Source organism: Camelus dromedarius, chromosome 20 (assembly GCF_036321535.1).
Source record: "Camelus dromedarius isolate mCamDro1 chromosome 20, mCamDro1.pat, whole genome shotgun sequence".
NCBI classification, from domain to species: Eukaryota; Metazoa; Chordata; class Mammalia; order Artiodactyla; family Camelidae; genus Camelus; species Camelus dromedarius.
The window spans coordinates 27,766,888-27,788,786 of record NC_087455.1 but is presented as its reverse complement, the minus strand read 5'-3'; the positions used below and the strand labels follow the sequence as shown (position 1 = coordinate 27,788,786).

Below are 21,899 nucleotides of genomic sequence, written 5' to 3'. Positions count from 1 at the left end.
ATTAAATTGTAAAACATTTGAAATATGTAAAGAGTCTACTCTTGGGACATGTACTCAGTTCCTAATAATAACACTATATTATTTAAAAATTATTTTTAGCATGTTAAATTATAGTTTTAAAAGCCACAAATTGTCTAGTTATTTTTTACTTGAATCTTCAACTGTGTTCATTTGAACAATATGCCTGTTATAACATTTTCTTCTGTTAAACAGGTTGTAGGAGGAAAGATGACTGAATCAGGTCGGCTCTGTGCATTTATTACCAAAGTTAAAAAAGGAAGTTTAGCTGATACTGTAGGACATCTTAGACCAGGTAGGTTTCTCTCTTTGAGTATTTGCACTTAAACTGTTAAAACTTGAGTAGTTATGAAAAAGTTATCCTCATTTAGAAGTGAATTCACTGGTAAAAAAAAAAAGTTCATTTAACTTAAATATTAATCTTTATTCATTAATGGAAAGTTGTAACTATTAGTTCTTGAGTGACCTTAGATAAAAAGATTTTTGTATTTACTGACCTTACGTTTTTGCTGATGGATATTCCTTGTCTGTATCTAGGATTTACCTGTTTTGTTTCCCATAAGCCTTCTTGTTTCTTTTTTTTTTTTTAAGTTTTTAAAAAATTTTTCAAAATATTTATTTTTTATTCAAAAAGTGCAAATAATTATGAAACAAACGTGTACTTATCAACAAGAATTAAGAAATAATAACATTTTCCATTTTCATGTCAGTTTTTCATAATATAAGAAATGAATATGAATATATGTATGTTCAAGTATGACTGAAACATTATGCTGTACACCAGAAATTGACACAACATTGTAAACTGACTATACTTCAATAAAAATATATATTGAATACAGAGGTAACAGTTTATAAAATCTTCAAAGAGGCAACTGATCTTTATCGCTTCTGGAACTGGAATTTCTATTAAGAAATGACAGAGACAGGAGTGATGTCATCAAGTCGGAGGCATAGGTTATTCCCAACTTGCTTCCCCTCACAAGAAAAACAACTATTCAGGGACAAGACAGAACTGAAAAAATCCTAGAAATCAGAGTGATAACTTTTTGTAATTTTTCCTCTGGACCCTTGTCCTTTTGGTTGAAATATACTACTCACCCTGGTCATCAAATTTTATGCCACTGGAAACTGTTCTAGTATGTTTCTTATTCTGTAATGGTGATTTTATTCTATGAAATTCATTGCAGTTTAAGATTGCTTTCGCTTCAGGTACCTTTTATGGGATCAGTTTTTCTAAGATTAGCATTGCTCACACACACTACAGGTGATGAAGTATTAGAATGGAATGGAAGGCTATTGCAAGGAGCCACATTTGAAGAAGTATATAACATCATTCTGGAATCCAAACCTGAACCACAAGTCGAGCTTGTTGTTTCAAGGCCTATTGGGTGAGTTGGTTGGAGTACTTTATACATGTATAAAGTTGACTACTGTTAAACAGTTTGTAATATACAATACAACAATGTCTGATTACTTTATAAAAATAAATTATTTTGGGGACAATACTTTTGTTTTCCTCTTTACTAAAAATACCTCACCCAAAATCATGACATCTCTTTATCTGATCATATACTTAATTACAAAAGGAGAAGAAATATTTAAGTGTTTATTATTTTTATTATCTTACTAGCTTAGTAGATGGCTAAAGACATTAGCAGAAGGGGACTATAGTCACAGTTTCAAAAGAAGTTTCATGAACTACGTATGGTTCAGTATATTGAAAACTCAGAATCAACTATATTCTATGAATTTTACACATTTTTTTCAAAATGGAGATTTCAATATAAGAAAGAGAGGTCTTAAAGTCATACTATTTCTAGATAGAGGCAACTATTTAAAGAAAAAGAACATCGTTTAAGGTAACAGACAAAAAATAAGCAAATGTCAATTACTCTTTGACTTTTGTCAGTTGGCAATAAATATAATCCTTTGTACATGTATTGTGAGAATTACCCATGAAATACCACAGCAGTGTTTCTTTTATAGAAGCTTGTATTCTAAGCCAATGTAAAAGATACACCTGTAACTAAAAAAGCAGTAGAAAAATATATAAACTGACAGTGAATTATTAAATGCATGTTTGGGGTTAAGAGCATTCCAGGGTGGAATCTGTGGAAATCCTTCTTTCTTGTAGAATACTGATGCCCAGTTTTGACTCATTTAGGAAATGATTGCACTATATTATTTTGGCCTCTTTTCATGATAAAGAAAATGACTTCAGTTTGAAGTGTTCCTTTCAAAATGTTGAAATGTTCCTTTCAAAAATAATGAATCTGTCACATGAAATTGTATCTATTTTCCACTTCATCTTTTCATCATTTTGTAATATGGTAAAACTGCTGTATCAGCTAGTGTATTAACCAAATATATTTCCTGGTATTAAAGGATCCTCTAATCATATTTTTGTTTACTATCTGAAATATTTTTGATGTAATTTCTGAATGATCTTAACCATTAATACATACCCCTTCTGGCAAATCTCAAACAAAAATGTACATATTTTTGGTGTAAATGCAGTTACAAGGTAATTTTGTTAAGTCTCAGTAAGAAATATGTTTACATTTTTCTCAGTGGAGTTTTTACATTTAAAATTTTTCAGTCACAATCAATATTTTACTTTTTGTTTTGGTGATATTTTATTTGAATTTCAGTGTTACTGATTTGAACAGCAGCATGTAAAAGTAAAGAGTAGAGTGTAATTAAAATATGTCTATAAAAACTTGTCATGTTAAATACAGACATTTTTTAGAGTGGGTAATTATGTATTGAAGCACGTAGAAAATAAAGTATATGTTTTTATAAATCTGCCATAAATACATATGTATTTTAATTCCTTTTAAGTAGTAGGAGTTAGTTCAGAATACTTTTATTAGCAATAAAGTACTGTGACTTGTTTTTTCTTATTTAATGCTGGTATAATACACAATTTTTTTCATTTTACATTGCCCTGTTATAGATTGATAATGATCAAAATAGCAGTTGCTATTATTTGTTGAAATCATTTCTTATTTTCTTTCTATATCATTTCAGAGATATACCTAGAATACCTGACAGCACACATGCACAACTGGAGTCCAGTAAGTTTCATTTATTTTAGAAAAAATGTTATTAATAAAGTATTCATCAGGGGTCAAATGAAATATTTTATCTATTAATATAAAATAAGGAATATAATATTTTTATCAAGTACATAGTCTCATAAAGATGGAAAATTATGTACTATTTCATGTCATTGTGGAAAAAAGTACAAAAGTCTATAATAGTTTAGGATTTTTAAAAATCATACTGTCTTAACTACTATATATATATTTTAAAAGCATATACATTTATTTGAATAGAAATTTTTTATTTTGGGGAGGGGCAGGGAGCTAATTAGGTTTATTTATTTTTTAGTGGCGGTATTGGGGACTGAACCCAGGATCTTGTGCATTCTAAGCATGCGCTACCACTGAGCTATACCCTCCCCCAACTACTATATATTTTTAGATGGCTCTAGTAAGATATACTAGTGTAGCTGAACATATTTAAAATGCACAGTTAGAGAATTTTTGACATACATGTGAAACCATCATTGCCAATAAAAAATAATGAACATACCATCACTCCCAAAAGTTTTACCTCTCCCCCGCCAAAGTTCATCTAATTTTAAAATTTGCAATTTTGTGACCTAATCTTCAGTAAATGGGGGGGATCTTGGGCATAATTACATATATTCTAATTTATATTTCTTAAAGGTGGGAGAATAGTTCTGATTTAACAGAGTAGTTATGGAACAATACACATTATTATACAATATGTTAAAATAACATTAAGTACATAAATACTTTTTATTACATATGTTTGAGTGCTATTTCAGATGTTAAACAAATGAGTTTTTTCCAATGAACTAAGTTTCTTGATTGATTGAGAGTAAGGAATGTTCTGAAAGAAGAGTGGAGGAAGGTTGCAGTTTGAAATATGTTGATCAGGATAGACTATGCTGAGAAGGAAGGATTGGAGCAAGATTTGAAAGAGCGGCAATCTGAGGCAAAAGTTCTCCAGGGACAGGGCCCAGAAGTGCAACGGCTCTATGGCAAGAAAGCCTGAGATGCATTTAAGAAAAAGCAAAAAGGGTATCATGGTTGCCATAGTGAGCAAGAGGAGGAATGGTAGGAAGGACGAGTGGGAAGTCACAGGCAGCCAAACTGCATAGACTTCATAAAGCGCTGTAAGGACTCGGCTTTTACCTGGAGGGAAATCAAGCGCTACATAGGATGTTTCTGAGGAAAGGCTTATGTTTTAAAATCTGGCTACTACGTTGCAAATGTATTAAATGGAGTGACATTAGAGAGACCAGTGAGTCAGTATCTTGAGCAGTGAGATGATGGTAACTTTGACCATGGTGTTTCAATGAAGGTGGTGAGAAGTGGTTGGATTCTCTATACACACAGCAAATGAGAATATACTATTAAAATAGGTGGGGCCTTTTACTTTTAGAATACAATTAGGAGTATAAATTTCTTTAAAATCTTTACCAGAGAGGTGAAATCCTTTTGGAATGGCATAGATCTAAACTTTAAATTATGATCTTATGACCCATTTGATTTAGTACGTTTAGCTAGTTGCTAAATCATGTTATCCAAAATAATATAGTGATCACATAGAACTGCAGCATAGTAAGTTCTAATATAAAATAACAATGATTATTATATATAATAATATTATCATCATGATCATCACTCCCATTATGAGTCCCTGGAACTGTGCAGGATGTTGTACCTACACCATCACACTTAGTTTTCACAGCGATCTATGAAGTAGGTAAATTTTTATTCATTTGTATTACGTCACTCAGATATCACGTGAGCACTGTGGAGCCCTTACCTTCTTAGGGCTATTTGAAAACCCCCAGGCTACAATTCCAAAGTTGTTCCTGTGAGGACAGAGGTTCTTTCTCAAATTAGATTCAATCCTTTATTCTTTAAATGTTAAGAATACCTTTCTCCAAGGCCCAATTCTTAACCCTCTATTTTCAGTTCCTCAATAAATTCTTCTCTTCATGTGGTCTTAATTGCCATACGGCTCCTAAGTTTACATTTATCAAAATGATCTGTCATTGTCCCTGCATCCCTGGATGTTGAAGAAATATGTTCTAAGGGTCTTCCTGTTACTTGAAGCTTAGTGTATAGAAAACTTAGCTTGTTTCTTAGTATAAAGTCAGCATTCTTCCCACTTCTATCTACCATAAATGTATCACCATTACTTCTGATCCCAAGGCTTGCAGTTTCCCCCTTCATTTTATACTCTATTCTCTCTAGAAGAGAATTTTATCCACTTGGGCCTTCAATTAGGGAGACACCAAAGTTTAATTTTTAACACTAATACCCACTTGACATTCAGTCCCATCCGTATATCCATTACCCAGTTTACATTTCCCCTTTCATGTCTCTGAGGTGTCACAGGGTCACTGTGTTCCTAATTAACTTCTCCACCCATTCCCTTAAACGCAGGACTTCTCCATTGTTCTGCATCCCTGGGAATATCAGCACTGTCCTGTGCAGAGAACAAGGCAGACACTTAGAGGATTTTCTTGATTCCGTATCTGGTTATAGGACTTGAAACCTTAATGTTTCCCCCCTTTCTCCTTATCTCTCGTATCTAATTAGTTTTTGAGTTCCTCGTTTTTTAATTTTGTGCTGTTGCCTCTTCTTTCTTTTCATTCCATTTTCCAGCCTCTCCTATTTTTTTTTTAATTCCACTTGTTCTTAACTGTTTTCCATCTCACTCAGTTCAACCTCCACTTTAAATAAATGATAAAGATATCTTCCTCAAATGCAGTTTTTATTACCTTACTCATAAGAACTTAGCATGGATATTTTATTAGCGCCAAAATTTGTGCCCAGAATTCCAGGCATTTAATTCTGCCAGTATCTCATTACCCCCATTTTTATTCTTTTTCCAATTTGTTCCTTCCCTTCCATACAAGTAAATTTATACATAACTTCTGGGTACTGAGGTTCTCCTTTTTCTGCTACACTGTATCTTTTTCTTAGTAGCCCCTCAATTCCTTTCTGCCCATCTAATTTATTATTATCCTTCCAGATATGGTTAAAAATCACTTCTTAAAAACTTTTCACAATTAACATTCTAGTACTTATGTTTTTGGTATTACAAGTTTAGGCCGTCTTCAAGTTGCCTTATTGACTTAGTTTTTCCTTTTTTCCTCCCTAAGTTTCTATTTTAAAATTTTCTTAGTATGTTATTGTAAGATATGAGTTTAGTGCACATAACAGATGAAGTAACTAAGTTCTGAGGTAGAGGTCTGTCTCTGCTACAATTGGCACAGAAAATGGTTCATCCTTGGTCTTAAGAGAATCCTTAAGCTGCACTTATGCTTTAAAAAAAAAGAAAAACCTCTCTAAGTATATTTGGAACAGTGTAGCTAAGAAAATGGTCTATATAATGGCATTTTGTGGAGATTAAAAATAACTTAAAAGTTATTTGGAGAAGATTATTAAATACTAACGAGGAGCCATTGTTACTATTCTTTATGTATAATTACTATTTCAGGTTCTAGCTCATTCGAATCTCAAAAAATGGATCGTCCTTCTATTTCCGTTACCTCTCCCATGAGTCCTGGCATGCTGAGGGATGTTCCACAGTTCTTATCTGGACAACTTTCAGTATGTAATCACTAGATTAATTTCTTTTTTTTGGAAAATCAAGTAGTGTTTTTACTATATGATGTTAGTTTTCTGTAAACCAAGTTTTGTTTAGGATATAATTGTGCTTTTAACCATCAGTTTTCTCACTATTAATAAGTTTAATTAATTTAAATTCAATTTTAATTATTTAGCATATGTTTTCTTGATTCAAGCTGGTTTCTCTGGAATTTAATGAATTTAATGAGAATTAGAGTTTGTGATGCTTCCTAAAACTTTTCTCGCCTTAGTCACATTATTCCAAAATTTAAGGTCATGATTTCTGTTCAGTACCTTAAAATGAGTATAACTTATCATAGACTTTTAAGAGAAAGAAAAATGCTGCACTATATAAAGATGATATATTTAAGATAAAAGTGAATATTTATAAGTTCTCTTCAACATTAAGAAAATTTGAGGTGAATTTCACGGTAACCATTGGGGTATGAATATTGCTCTGAAATGTAATGACACTTGAGATGCTTTTGTCAACAGACAAAACTAAGTAAATGGAGAAATATATAATAGATTATTGAGCACACCAGCCAGATTTCATATTAAGTGATCTCTAATTTGAACATTTTATGATAAAAGTTAAAAATTTAGTTATGTATCTTATACCCATATTAGAAGAGCTTTGTCAATTCAGGCCCTCACTTTTTATTAATTTCTTCAGTTGTAATTCCCTTTTAGACCTTTAAAAATATTAAAATATTAAAATGTATCCAGTTATATTTTGGTAACAGGTTAATACTGACTCTAATTCTGATGAATTACTAAACTTAAATTTTTGTGAGTATTAAGAACTATTTAGGTTCTCAAAATTAAGACACTGAATTTTGGATAAAAAATGTTACAGATTAAAAACTAAAGTATTCTTTAACTGATATTTTAAGATAATTTCTAGCTTTTTGTTCAGTCAGCTACAAAAGTTGTTTTATTTTGTAGAGAAGGAGAAGTGTTTGATTTTTCTAAAGAATTTTTATTAATTAGTTGGATATATAGGACATATAATCAGAAATAACATAGTAAAAGCTATTGAAAAAGTCATTAGATACGTCTGTTCTGGGACTACTTTGATTACAAAAGTGATAATAACAGAAAAGCTATGTAAGAAAGATGAGAGACACTATTAGGAGATTGTAAATGTCTTACTAAAATGAATTTCTTCTCTTTATTATTTTCTTTTCCTTTCTCTTTCATAAGCAGAGTGAACTTTTTCATTTGAGGACAGTGGTATTTTTTTCCATTTTCCACAATAAGTAGCATCTTTCTGCTTATTTTCTTACGTATTTTGACAGCACAGATGTTGTCATTTATGGTTACAAATACATATTTATTTCCTTCCATCATTTTAGGAAGTGCTAATGAATATTAGCTTTTTAATTTTTAAATTATGGCTTCCTTTTACTAGTCCATCTATACATAATGCTCTGGGTGGCTGATGATGTCAGTACATAAGTGTGTGTGTGTGTGTGTGTGTGTGTGTGTGTGTGTGTGTGTGTGTGTGTTGTATAGAGTTGGCTTCAGTAGGTGGAGGAGGGAGCGGAAGTTAGATTTCCATAATGAGTAAGTATTACTTTGTTACCTCTTTTGAAATCCCAAGGCTATATTAGAATTTGGGCTAGGAGGGGAGGGTGAGTAGCACAGTGCAGGCATTTAGACAGATTTCAAATTCATTTCATTGTTCGAAGTGAATATGGTAGAAAGGTAAGACTGTTAAATATTTGGAGGGAAAATAAACTTAAAAGTATATAGCATTTGGATTTATGAATGATGTTGGTTTAAAATCCATATAGTCATAATTTAAAATGTGTACCATTTTATCATTTTATTATGACTTAGAAGAAGTATGTTCCAGCAATATAATGTTTGTAAATATAGTACATATTTGTTGTGGTAAGTCTAGAAAGCATAGATAAATAAATAAATAGAAATCACCTGTAATCTTGCCACTAGAATATAATCATTCACATTCATATAAATTTTTAAACAAAACTGTGATAAATCTGTGTATATTATTTTGAAACTTGCTTTTTCACTTAGTAATATATTGTGTACTTTTTCCTTTAAATGTTTTTCTTTAAAAAATTCCTCCTACAGCGATTTTAATGGCTATTTAGTACTCCATTTAATTTAATTTGCTACTATAGGACATCTTGCTTGTCTCTAATTTATAGTATTATAAATAATGATGCCATGGAAATCCTTGACTATAAGTCTTGCATATTTTGTTACAACAAAATTCTTTGGTTGGCATAACTTTCAGGATGTAAACTTACAATATGAAAGAAAAAAATGAAAGATTCTTGATATTTGTTGCCAAAATTTTTCCCTAAAATATTTTTACCAAATTGAACTACAATCGTCTGTTCAAGTAATATATGTTAAGTTCTAATCCCTTGGTCAGTCGTAATATTAGTAGCTGAGAATACAACACTGAACAAGATAGACGTGGATTTTACCTTCATGAAACTTAATTTTATATTCATTCTTTGCATGCAGGAAAACACAAGCAGGATACCCTCTGGATAGAGTATTTTCCTCTATATTTAACCCAATTTCTGCCAACTGGAGACAATTTTGGTTTGCTCTAATGATGTAAAATAAGTGTCCACACATATCATCCTTTGGGGGAACTCCTAGGAAGTCATAAGGCAACATTACAATTCCTATATCCTTCTATTTTTACTTTTGGCTAGTTTTGGTTTTAGTGGGATCTTACCTGGGCCCATAACTCACTTGCAGAATCATGACATTGCTAATGCCTGACAACAAAGATGATTTGTATATTATGTGAGCTGAGTTTCTTAATATATTTATGTCAGTTCATGGACTGATGTTTTCTCAAATATATAATATATGTATAATGCAAATTGTTAGTTAAACGTTCAAGCACAAGTCTGTTGATTTTTTTTAATTATTCAATTTATTTCTTCTCTATGCTTGAATTGTGCTGCTACTTGTTATTATGCTAAGGCATAACTATGGAAGTGCCATTTGTATTAGGTGAGAAAATTAGTATGAGCTCAGGTTTATGACAGCTGGACTCTATGTTAGCCCTTTCACTGTCAACACTCCCTTATTTTTGATTCTTTTTAAACTTTATATTCTTCCAGAATTCAGCAGTTTCCTTCTTTAGAGGATTGCAATTGTAATTCTCTCAATATTTTAAAATTAATCTGCAGCCTTTGGCTAAAGTTTTGATAGAGTATTAAAATAAAATATAGCCTTTAACTCTTTTGAAAGCGAGAAATTGCTCACAATTCTTTTTTTCGATAGGAATACGTAAATTCTTATTGACAGTCATTTTATTTTACTTCAGGGTCTGTGGCTGATTAATAGTTGCAATTTTTCCTTAAGTTACTGTGTTTTAATATTCTTCTGACTCCGTTTTTAGTGATGAGCTTGTATATATTGTACATATCCATTTTATATGCCCATTTAAAGGGAATAAGTAACTGAAGAATAGGTATGTATCCTTTATATTTACTTAGAAACTTGATAGCCTTTTTAAGACCTTCCATAAATTAAAGTATTTTCTTTGAACTTTTATCTTTTATATCTCATTGTTACAACCTTGTTATTTTAGAAGCATTGCATAAAAGGAATGTCCTAAAGTTAATAGTGCAGTAAAAGTAGGAAGTAATATTAAAAATACAAAATAAATTGTGGTGTACAAATTCAAATTCTTCATTTGCATAAGGCTGAATTTTTATAGATAATATCAGATATTTTGCACTTAAATTAATTAATATTAATTACAAATTGTAATAAGATACATAATACTTTACCTTTTCTTTATGAGATATATATAACCCATAGAGATAGAAAGCACCTTAGTAGTTGCCAGAAATTGAGTCAGTGGGGAAGTAGGGAGCAATTACTTAATAGGTACAGGGTATTCTTCTGGTGTGATGAAAAAGTTTTAAAACTGGAGGGAGGTAGTGGTAGCACAACATTGTGGATGCACTAAATGCCACTGAATTATACATTTTTAAATGGTTAATTGCATGTTATTTTAATTTCACCTCAATTTTTAAAAAGCTAACAGAACAAAATACGTTTATATAGCCAAGTTTAATGTGTAAGCTTATAGGAAAAGATTAGGTTTAAATTGACATGGATTTTAGATGGTTGATTTCAAATATCTGTGAGTTGCTCACTTAAGATCATTTTAGAAAATGGAAAAATGTTTAAAGGATTACTTTATTTCAAAGTACTTTTTTTAAAGTAAATCTTTTAGTTTATGAAGTAATATTTACTTGCAAAAATCTTTCATTACATTGATATTTTTGGTCTAAAACAGGTAGAAAAGGTGAGAAGGCAAGAAAAAGAAATTCTATTTCCAAATTGAGTGCCTTGTTACTCCTTTTTTTCAGCATGCCTCATTAATCTCTGTGAATCTCATACCCATCTCTTACCCACTGGCCAGAGAATTATCCATTTAGGATTTTGCAGACTGATAATGAGTAGCTCACTCCATATCTAAACATTCCTTTCTTCCTTCGGAAATGTCTCCCCACAAAAGAGAAGGCAGCTTAGATTTGAAGCTGTCTTTGTTTTTGAGGAGAGAAAAAGATGACTCATGATTGAATGACAATCTGCTCTTCAGGTCTGCTTGCCTTTGGGTTTTAGATTTATGTCTTAAACAGTGTCTGCCTGGTGATGGTTGAATTGGACAACAGTCCTCCTAGTACCTATTATCTGTTTCTGTAGAGCAGTGGAAAAGTCTGAAGCCTTTAACTATTTGCAGCTGTTAATTAGACAAGCTAGACATCCATGAGAAATGTGAGCAAATGGGATGGAATCTTGGTAAAAGGACAAAAATTAAATGCCTTGAAATCCATTCCCAGACCCAGAGACATGCATCTGATTTTGTTCCTGCTTTAACTGTTGGCATTCCTTAATAAAGGCAGAAAATTCTGATGATTGTGGTATCTTTGGGAGACTTGTTTCAAAATGAAAACAAAATAAGTTAGAAGAGGAAAGAAATTTGTCTTTAAGAATTTGAAATGGAGTGATTTAATCAGAACCGGGCTCTATTACACTATCTTATTTTTTTTGTTTCAGTGTGGGTGAGTGTATTTAGCCTTTTCTTACGTCTCTGTTTCCTCATCTACCTGTTAGAAATAACAGCAGCCACCTCCTAGCATTGTTGGAGGCAATAAATTTGCAACAAACTGTCAGTAAAGGCTTGAAAAATATAAAGAACTGTATAAATAAAAAGAAATGAGATATTATTGTCATCAATAAGTATAATTAGCTCTAAATCGTATAATTTCACGTGGTACACAATAAATATCTGAAAATGGTATTTAAATACTAGAACCTGGTATAGATTCTTAAAGTATGAATCAACTAATTAATCCAGTTTGCTCCAGTATACATTAATCTTTCTGTGTTTATTCTTTTAAGGAATGCTAAAGCCAACTTGGCTAGTGTATTTTAGACTTTTGTTAGACATATAATTTTGGAAAAGTTACATAATTTCTTCTACAGATGACTTATCACTAATAATTCTATAGTGTATTTTCATCTAATTAATTCTTGTACTATGATTTTTTTCGATGTGGTGTGTTTAAGGGTGAAACCTGGAATATCTTGACTCTCGTATTATGTTTACACTCATTCTTTCAGAATATATAAACCCGAATATATTATTTTACGTTCAGTCCTAATTCCTGTTATGTTGCTTACATTTAAAAATCTGATTTAAAAATTATAAGATTTTGTATAGTTTTTATATTCATTTTAGCATTTTGGGAAAATTAACTTATTCATTGCATTGAACTACTTAATTTACATATATATTGCCATGGAAAAATGTATTTAAGGGATAGTTGTATGTGTTTTTTACTTTTGGTCTTTTAGTTCCAGCGTGTTGTCCTTTTGGTTTTGTTTTATTGCTTTTTTCTTTAATTTTGCTTACCAGAGCCAAAGCCTTAGTAGAAGAACAACGCCTTTTGTTCCTAGGGTTCAGGTAAAGGCCTTGTCTGCCTGATAGAAGCTAAAGTTGTGTTTTAACCCTTATTTGTATGTTTTTGGAAAATGCGTAGTAGGAAAACTTTTTTTGGTATGTTGCTCCGAACCATATTACTGACTTTCAAATCATTTTATGAGCCAGCTTGTAAAATTCTGCATGGAGATTAAAATACAATAAAAATTTAAAGAGACAATCTTTGTTAGTGATTTTATATGATGAGAATACTAAAACTCCTAGGTTTCAGGTTGGCATTTAATGTAGATTCCACTTATATTTGTAACATTGACAGAAATAGCTGACTTTGTACTGTTGATACGTTCCTTTATTACTCTAAGGTTGCTGTCTCTTTAAATCACTCATTATGTCACTTAACATCTACATTCTCTTGCATTTTCCAAGCAAAAGCTCCTTGAGGAGATCGGCAAATAAATTTGTACCTTATCTAAAATATGAATTTTATGCATATTATATATAAGGTTCAACTTTTGAAAAGTATATTACTTTAAAAGAACAAAATCACAATCCAGATGAAATGTATTGGGTTTATTTTGTTTACATTTTGTAATTGTGATTCCATTTAATTTTATTGTAATTCTTGGGTACAAGTTGTTTGCCTCTTTTCATTAGGAAACCCTTATATGGTAAAGTAATGTCAATATAGTTTTCTTAAAAAAGTAGTAGTATGCTTTTCCTTGCTTTGCTGCATGGTTTTGTTTTTTGGTTGTTGTCAGTTTTCAATAATACTAATTTAGTTTAAATTTAAAAAAATAAAGCTCTCCTAGTTAATACCATGTACTGTAAAATATTTACTTATACAACTCAGGTTCTGCTTGGTTAATTTAAAATGGTTACCTGGTAAATAAAGCTGGAATGATAATTGTATTAAACCAATTAAAATGATATCAATATTTTTATTAATGAAATTGAGGTAAAATAAGAAGTATGTCATATCTACAATTGTGGAAATACATTTGTTATATTTGGGGGAATCAACAGATATTTTCTAACCATTCACTGAAAAAGCACAGAGAAGATATTTTGGAATGTGATAAATAATCTAGCAAATAAAATAATTCTGTTTTCATAGTATGAACTGGATATCTATTAAAAACTTCAATGCAAGTCCTATAGTACAAAATGAAACTTAGGGTTATTGATCAAATGCCCAATTCGACAGTTTATTAAAAAGTATAATTTTAATTTAAAAAATCAGTAAAATTAAAATGTGCCTGTTTTATATATCTATTATTTTAATATTTATAAAGTATAATTTTATAAACTGGAAAGTAATAATGTAAAAATATAAAAGCCTAATATCTGTTTATATGAGAATGAATGAGAAATGAATATAATTAATATGTGATATTTTGGGTTTCCCATGGCATAAGAAAATCTAAAAATAATACTATCTATCAGGCATTTGAAATATATATCTTAAATGTTTGGCTGTGATGATTTTTAAAGGAGCAAAAATATTGCCTGTGGAGACAGCAATAAAGGCTTAGTCTCAGTCCCTTAAAAAACTCATAGAAATCACTGATTTGTTCCAATAATTGCGAGCTTAGTCTAATAATAATAATAGTAATTTTTTCTTTGTTTCTTAAGTGTCTGGTTTATTGGAAAACAAATTTTTTAGCCTTTCAGAAGTTTTTTCTCTTTGAAGTGCCTAATATTCATATTGTGATCCTCAGAGAGGGATTTTTTAATATCATGGAAAAATGAAAACCATAAGCTTTTTTATTACTATAGAAAACAAAGAATATCAGAAATTGATGTGGTTTTGGTCACAAAATTTAGAGGAACCATGATGCTCCCTGACATCTCCTTTTCATCTCGTATATGAGACTTCTCCCCCCCTCCTCATGTCTTTTGCCAGAATGGTCTCTTTTTCCCCACCTGTCTTATCTGCATCTTTGTTCTAATATTGTCTGGCAAGCAAATATTTGAACTTTTTTTTCCATTTAAATGTTAGAGGCTTTTTTTTCAGGTCGTTGGTCACCTAGTCTGAATTAGTGGTTCTCAAGCTTTAATGGCAATGAGAATTGCCTGGAGGAGTTGTTAAAATGCAAATTCTCTGGGCCTCATTCCAATTCAATAATGAGAGGTGGGCCACAGGAATTTGTAACCTTTAAGCAGATAAGCCAGATTAATACTGTTGCAGTTTTGTGAACCACAGTTTAGAAAAAACTTTGTCTAGAGTCTGTACTTAGCAACTCCATTCAGAAAACTCTGTTACACAGCCTCAGGGTAATACCTGCATTAATCATAAGGACTTAAAGAGTAGTCATAATCATTTTTAAAATTTACATATGTCTTGTAATTATTTTTATAAGAGGGCTAATTCCACTTGACCAAAAAGAAAAGCATATAAATAATTTTATATACTCTTCCGGGCCTTTAGTCGTCTGACTCTAATGTCTTACTCAGCCTCTCGTTCTCTAAGATTTAAAGTGACGGACTCAACAAAGCCATGTTACAATTGGAACTGAACTACCAATATATCATATATATATTTGTATGTTTTTTTGTATATGGTAAATATTTATTTATATATCCCAGAGTCTGACCCAGAGCTGTCTGCTTTAGAGACGATAGGAAAAGACTGACATGAAATGTATATTTAGATTTTTTCAACTGCTGCAAACATTGTACATCCAAATTAAAGGAAAAAAATCAAAGCATTGGAAATATACATATACATATAATATATATTACATAAATATAACTTTTCCCAAATTTCCAATTCAATTTCAGTTTTAAGATAGTGGTCAGAGATGTGCTGAGTTTTGAACCAAATGTGGATCAGAGTCATAGTCATCACAGATATTGACATGTTAGACTCAGCTAGCCAGGTGTGGGAGTATGAGGTATGTGTGTGGGAGGTGACAGTTGTTAAATGAATTTAGCAGTAGAATGTGAAGTTCTAATCCTTAATTATGGCTTAGACAAATTATTCTAATTTTGTCATCTCAAATTATAAAATATACCCTTATTATTCTAAGGGTAAATACATTTGCTTCACAAATGAAAAAGAGACTATGTCTGTGTAAGAAATTTTAAAAGATGAATTTATTACAGTTTTAAATACAAACTAGTCTATTGACTAAACATACTAATAATTCCCAATTGCTTATAATCTTTGCTGTTATACAACATTTGCTTAAAAATTCCCTATGAATGCCTTATAAAGAAGTTATCTATTCAATTAATTTGAGCACTTATTCTGAACTCACTATTTAGGGGAACCTACAAAATGAACTATAGGGGTTCTTGCATAAAGGCAGAGACAGAGCAATCCTATATAAAGTCCTTAGTTATGGTAGTGTAATTATTATGTGCATGTTAATATCTAATTAGATAACAAAAAGCCTAAGTGATTTATCAGTCAAATTAAAATATCTGAATTATTTTTTTCTATTCATTGAAGTTATTATAGCATATCCTTTTATCTTAACTGCAATTTACTAAGTGACGTTATATTCTGTGCTAATATTAGTGTAAGAGAATGGGTCAAAGATTGGGAATGTAAGCATTATACTAAAGTAGTAAATGTTTAAACTGATAAATGAATATTTTTGCTTTTCAGATAAAACTATGGTTTGACAAGGTTGGTCACCAATTAATAGTTACAATTTTGGGAGCAAAGGATCTCCCTTCCAGGGAAGATGGGAGGCCAAGGAATCCTTATGTTAAAATTTACTTTCTTCCAGACAGAAGGTAAGGATATGAAACAAAAATAAATATTCTTGAAAATAAATGAGAAATGTTAATAGCAGTGGTATTTTGATTCTATATCATTTATTTTTAAATATCATACCAGTAAGATATTTATGAAGTTTAACATAAGCATAATGATTCTTAAGAATCAAAATAATAATGGTAAATACTTTTGAGATTGTTTTAAAGCCTATATCAAATGTTTGTAATATAGATTATTTTATTAAATATTTATTTTAGGTTGTGCAGATTACATCTTAAATAATGTATATTTTCATTTATCAAACTCATTAAAAATTATTTTCCTTTAAATCAAATGCATTTTTAACACAAACTACAGAGGTAAAAATCTGGAAATTGTACTAAAGGGTATTCATCATGTTCCTCTACAATTTCTGTCTCCTCTTACTAAGATATTATTTCTCTATATTCTGTAAAATTAATGAATGTGCTTTGTATTTCATCACCCATGTCACCAAGGAATCTTTACCACTAGACCAAGAATCAGCTTCCTAAAGTGTCATTTGCTTTGTGTCCATGATCATCAACACACCTGATATTGATAATCCTGAGTTAAATAGAGGAATCAGGATAGGAGAAATAGCTTATCCCCAAATCATCTAATCATTCTTAATTTTAGGCACATACCAAATAAAGGAGATTATTCAATACGCATCATGAAAAGAGAAAGAAGTAATGCACCAATTACCCTTTCCCCAGCTCTTCTGGATCCCTTGCTTCCAGGGCTGGTCTGGTTACTTTTCTTAGGTTGTAAAAAGCTGGGCACAGATGTGAACTTAATCATAGTTATACATTTTTTAATCATCTTTTACTTAGTTCAGGTTGAAAGTCATCAGTGTTGAGCTGAGTGCCAAAGCATCATCTGAAGAACAATCTCAACAAAGAAAAGGACAAAAGAAAGGAATAGGCAATTAACAAAGGCCTTACATTTTCTTTGATACATATTTTGAAGTGAAATTTGTAAAACAAATTCCTTAAAAACTATGTCCAAGTGTCACATCTAAAGCTATTAGAAACTGTTCGCCATAAAATTTTATCTTATGAAGTGTACTTGAAGAAGGTTGTTTTCTAACAACTTAGGTTGTATTTTGGAGAGGGATACACTAGATACAGGAGAATGTGGAGCGAGAGGATGGCCGTATCCCAGGTCTCATTGAGTTCTTGGGACGCTCCCCACCCCAGGTGAGTGTTCTTGGCTTCAAACAGTAAAGAATTCAACAGCAAGCCACATTTGAGTAAAAGTAGATTTATTCAGAGAGCTACATACTCCATAGACAGAGTGTAGGTCATCTCAGAAGTCTAGAGAGGCCACAAGGCGTGGGGAGTGGAGAGGTAGGGGAGAGGTTAAAGTAAAAGTAGATATACACTCCATTGACAGAGCGCAAAGTAAAAATAGATATACACTCTATTGACAGACTGCAGTCCTTCTCACTCAGAAGGGAGAGCAGCCACAAAGTGTGGGGGTTGTTAGTTTTTATGGACTTCATATGCTAATGAGTGGAGAATTATTCCAACTGCTTTGGGAAAGGGGTGAGGATTCCCAGGAATTGGGCTATCACCCACTTTTTGAACTTTTATGGTTAGCCTGAGAACTGTCATGGCGCCTGTGGGAGTGCCATTTACCATGTTGATATATTACAATGAGCGTATAATGAAGCTTAATGTCTACTGGAAGTCAAATCTCTTACCATCTTGGGCCTCAAGGTCTGTTGGGAGTTGACTTTTCTGCCATCTTGGTGTTAATTGCTGTGTCATTCCTTCAGTGGCTGTGCCCTGCCCCCTTCCTTCCTGTCCCACTTTGAACTGCAAGAGAAGAAGAGGATATCCAATAACTGAATGTTAAATCTAGCTTAAACTTCAATTGGATGACAGATGTCAGAGCCATATTAACCTACCATCCTGGATGCAGGCCAAGGCACTTGCCTTCTCAGAGCACACCTAGTTTACTTGTATAAGCATCCTTAGAATGCAGTCATAGAAACCTGCAGGAAATGCTGCATTCCCATCTATGCTTTTATGCACACATACAACTTGTTTCTATTTATTCAAACTTTTGAAGAAAAATGCTTGCTTTTTACGATGATAGAAGTCTCTTAAATTATAATTTTTTTTTGCTATTTTTGTTTAGTTTTATTTTATTTTACATACCCCTGTCCTTCCCCCACTTTCTGAGCAGACAGAGCTAAAATGAAAGAGAAAGTCCCTTTAATGACTCCTTTATATTACAGATGTAGGGTTTTTATCTTTTCTCAACGTGAAAGAATATGAGAAACATTTAAATACTTTTTTTCTCATATTATTTCTCAGCTGAGTTTCCTTGTCAGTTATCAAGAATTTGAGGACTATTTAGGCAAATTTAAGCTTATTTTAATCAATAGATTTGTGTCAGGGTTTTACCCTTAATGGAGAAATAACTCTCTGGTTAACTCGAATAGCTGTATTAGCACTACATATCATCTCAACTTTTTTTTTTTCTGTTAACACAAGTTTTTATACATGAATAAAGGACTATTTGTGGTTTTGGTATGAATTATTTATTTTTCCTTGACAATTTTTCCGGGAGAAAGACTATAGTCATTGGTTGGTGTCTACAGAGGATTAGTCTCAGGGTGTCTGGTCTCAGGATTGGTCTGCGGATGCCGAAATCTTCAATGCTCAGGTCCCTTATATAAACTGGCATAGTTGTGCATCTGCAGGTACAGAGGGCCAACTGTACTTTCTTAAACAAGGAAAACAATTGATGCCTTTTTGTTGGTAAGATTTTCTGAAGGGGGAAGTGAGGCCACATTGAAGAGATTTAGTCCAGAATGTCAGTATGTCAGTTAAGCCATTCAAAACATTATTTTCCATATAATGTACTAGGTGCTCTAAAAAGTAGCTGGGCATGCTTTAACACTTTCTTATATCTTGAATTAGAGTTGGTTACCAATCAAAATATATTTCTCTCTTTCATTTTTGAGTGAAAATACCAAGGCACAGCCTCCCCAGTTGAGGGACACTCTATACCTTCTCAGTTCTCCCTGCTTCCTGTTTTCCGGCTCTCCTAGGACTGTGCTGTGCTGAGGGAATTTTTAGCAGTTAATTCAGTTCCACTTGGAGTTCACTGTCACCTCTCACTTCTCTTTTGATAGCTTAAATTTACCTTCCTAGATGATTTTCTTTATTCCCATTCAGCCAGTGGTCCTCTCTAATAAACTAGAGTAGTGATCTCCAAAAAGAATGGATGTACCTAAGAGATGCATTAGATAATTCATTAGTTCAGAAAGAAATATTTGAATTTTTATTTCTACCTATTTTTAATTTTTATTTTTGTATATTTACCAATGAACATAGTATATTAGTACAACAATATAGTAATACCTGCATATAATTTATAAATATATGTATATATAAAGGGATGTGTAATCAAAAACATTCACTTGATACAAATATGTAGTCAAAACAGTATAAAAGCCTCTGAGCTGGAAGTTCTGTCTATCAGGATGGCCAGTTTGCATTTCTAGCCCAGATTATAGTGACTTCCTCCCACAGAAATAATTTTACTGTTTTTAAAGAACTGATAAATGTCAAATGGACTAGTATGTATTTCTTGTATGTAAGAAAGTAATTGATAAGATGTAATTACAATTGCTCATTAGCTAAACTATGGATGTGAAATTGTGAACATCACAACTTGCTAGACTTATTATATAATAAGACTTCTGTAGTTTAAGTGAATAGTGTATGCAGTTACTACCTGTTAGTTACAAATACTATGTATAGTATTTGCATATGTACAAATACTAAAAATAATAGTATATGTAACCAATAGTTTAATTGCCATTTTGAAGGTTTCCAATAGGGCAATGTGTTTTTAAAAAAATTAGAGTTAAGATTCTTCAATCTGGTTTTACTTAGATTTTGAGAAAGATTAAGTTTTAAATTATCTATCATGGAAATTTTCCAGATTTATTGAAATATTGCTATCCTTAAGTCATAAAGTGGTATAATTATATGCCTTATAAATTTTAATAGTAATTTTAAAGATTATAATATTTTTAATGTGTGATACATTTGTGGGAAAACTTGACTTCTTTGCTGAGAAATTTTAAATGAATTATTTTTAGGGCAAAAGTTAAAGTATTTATGTAAGTTCATATATTCTTATTTTTTTCATAGTGATAAAAACAAGAGAAGAACTAAAACAGTAAAGAAAACATTGGAACCCAAATGGAACCAAACATTCATTTACTCTCCAGTCCACCGAAGGGAATTTCGAGAGCGAATGCTGGAGATTACCCTCTGGGATCAAGCTCGAGTTCGCGAGGAAGAGAGTGAATTCTTAGGAGAGGTATCTAGAACTATATTAAAGCTTAGACTATTCATGTCATCCTCAATACTTCTGTTTATATGACTAAAATTTTATAAAATTTCATAATTTTATATTTTATCAGTAAAATTTTATATTTTGAATATCTGAAAAAAATCTGTTTTGAATATTTGAAAAAATAAACAATTTCTTTAACAGAATGAATTTAGCTGCTGCTTTAAGACAAAACTTATTGATGTCTTTATAGTATGTGTATATCATTTTAGTTTACCAAAGAGATTGTACCAATAGTAATTGAATGATTTATTCATGGATATTTTTAAACCTAGTACTGTATCTATAATGCGCTAAGGACTGAGTCTTCAAAGGTGAATAAGGCATATACCTTTATTTAAGGAATTTACAATCCAGTGGGGATATACACAAGTGAGGGAACAGTTAAACGTAGTGTGGCAGATGCTCTTCCAGGGAAAGTGCAATAGGAATACATAATTGCTGTGCAGGAGAGGGGAAGTGGTCCAAGGAAGGCTCCACAGAGAAAGTGGAATTTAGCAGTCAAGGGGAGTTACGTTCCTGCACCGGGAATAACAAGATACTAGGGTTGCGGAGGTCTTGGACAGCTGCACTGAAATTGGAAGAGAAAGTGATAAGAAATGAGACTTGAGAGGTAAACTGACATCAGATTATGTCCCTTAATATATCATAATTAAGAGTTTGGATTTAATTCTGTGGATAATGAGAACAAATGACAGGTTTTAAAAAGAGAATGATTTGATTGCATTTGTACTTGAAAAAATTATTTCCAGCTAGAATGTGGGGAATGATTTGGAGAGGGCAAGCGGAGAGGCAGTTCTCCCACCATTAACGTACCAGGATGATTGCTTTCAGTCTTTTTTCAGTGTGGTTAGTTTTCCTGAGTAAGTTAAATGGTAATATCACAGGAAAAACAACAATCTATAAAAATACTAAACTGAATGTTATTAGTTAAGGAATCAAAGAGTGGTAAACCAGTTGGGAAGGTTAACATGGTTACTAGGAGCAGAGATTGGCTCTAGCTGCCTGGTTCTGCATTCTTGACACTGCTGCTCCGAGGCCTTAGTCCTTGAGCAAATTATTTAATATATTTGTGCTTTAGTTTCCTCTTCAATCAAGTGGGACTGATAGA

At 31.8% G+C, this 21,899-nt stretch overlaps 1 protein-coding gene across 29 annotated transcripts in view; it reads left to right on the top strand.

Moving 5' to 3' along the window:
• RIMS2 (regulating synaptic membrane exocytosis 2) overlaps positions 1-21,899 on the top strand; it is a 511,671-nt gene that overhangs the window by 249,975 nt on the left and 239,797 nt on the right. For 21 of the 29 annotated variants that reach the window (XM_064476913.1, XM_031439443.2, XM_031439442.2 and 18 more), the window contains 6 exons: positions 214-313; positions 1,286-1,409; positions 3,052-3,098; positions 6,571-6,683; positions 16,274-16,404; positions 20,584-20,755. In XM_064476913.1, coding sequence (XP_064332983.1) covers positions 214-313; positions 1,286-1,409; positions 3,052-3,098; positions 6,571-6,683; positions 16,274-16,404; positions 20,584-20,755 — 687 coding nt within the window. Of the gene's footprint in view, positions 1-213; positions 314-1,285; positions 1,410-3,051; positions 3,099-6,570; positions 6,684-12,636; positions 12,685-16,273; positions 16,405-20,583; positions 20,756-21,899 lie in introns of all 29 variants that reach the window. The other 8 variants (XM_031439470.2, XM_064476903.1, XM_064476904.1 and 5 more) reach the window with 1 other exon arrangement.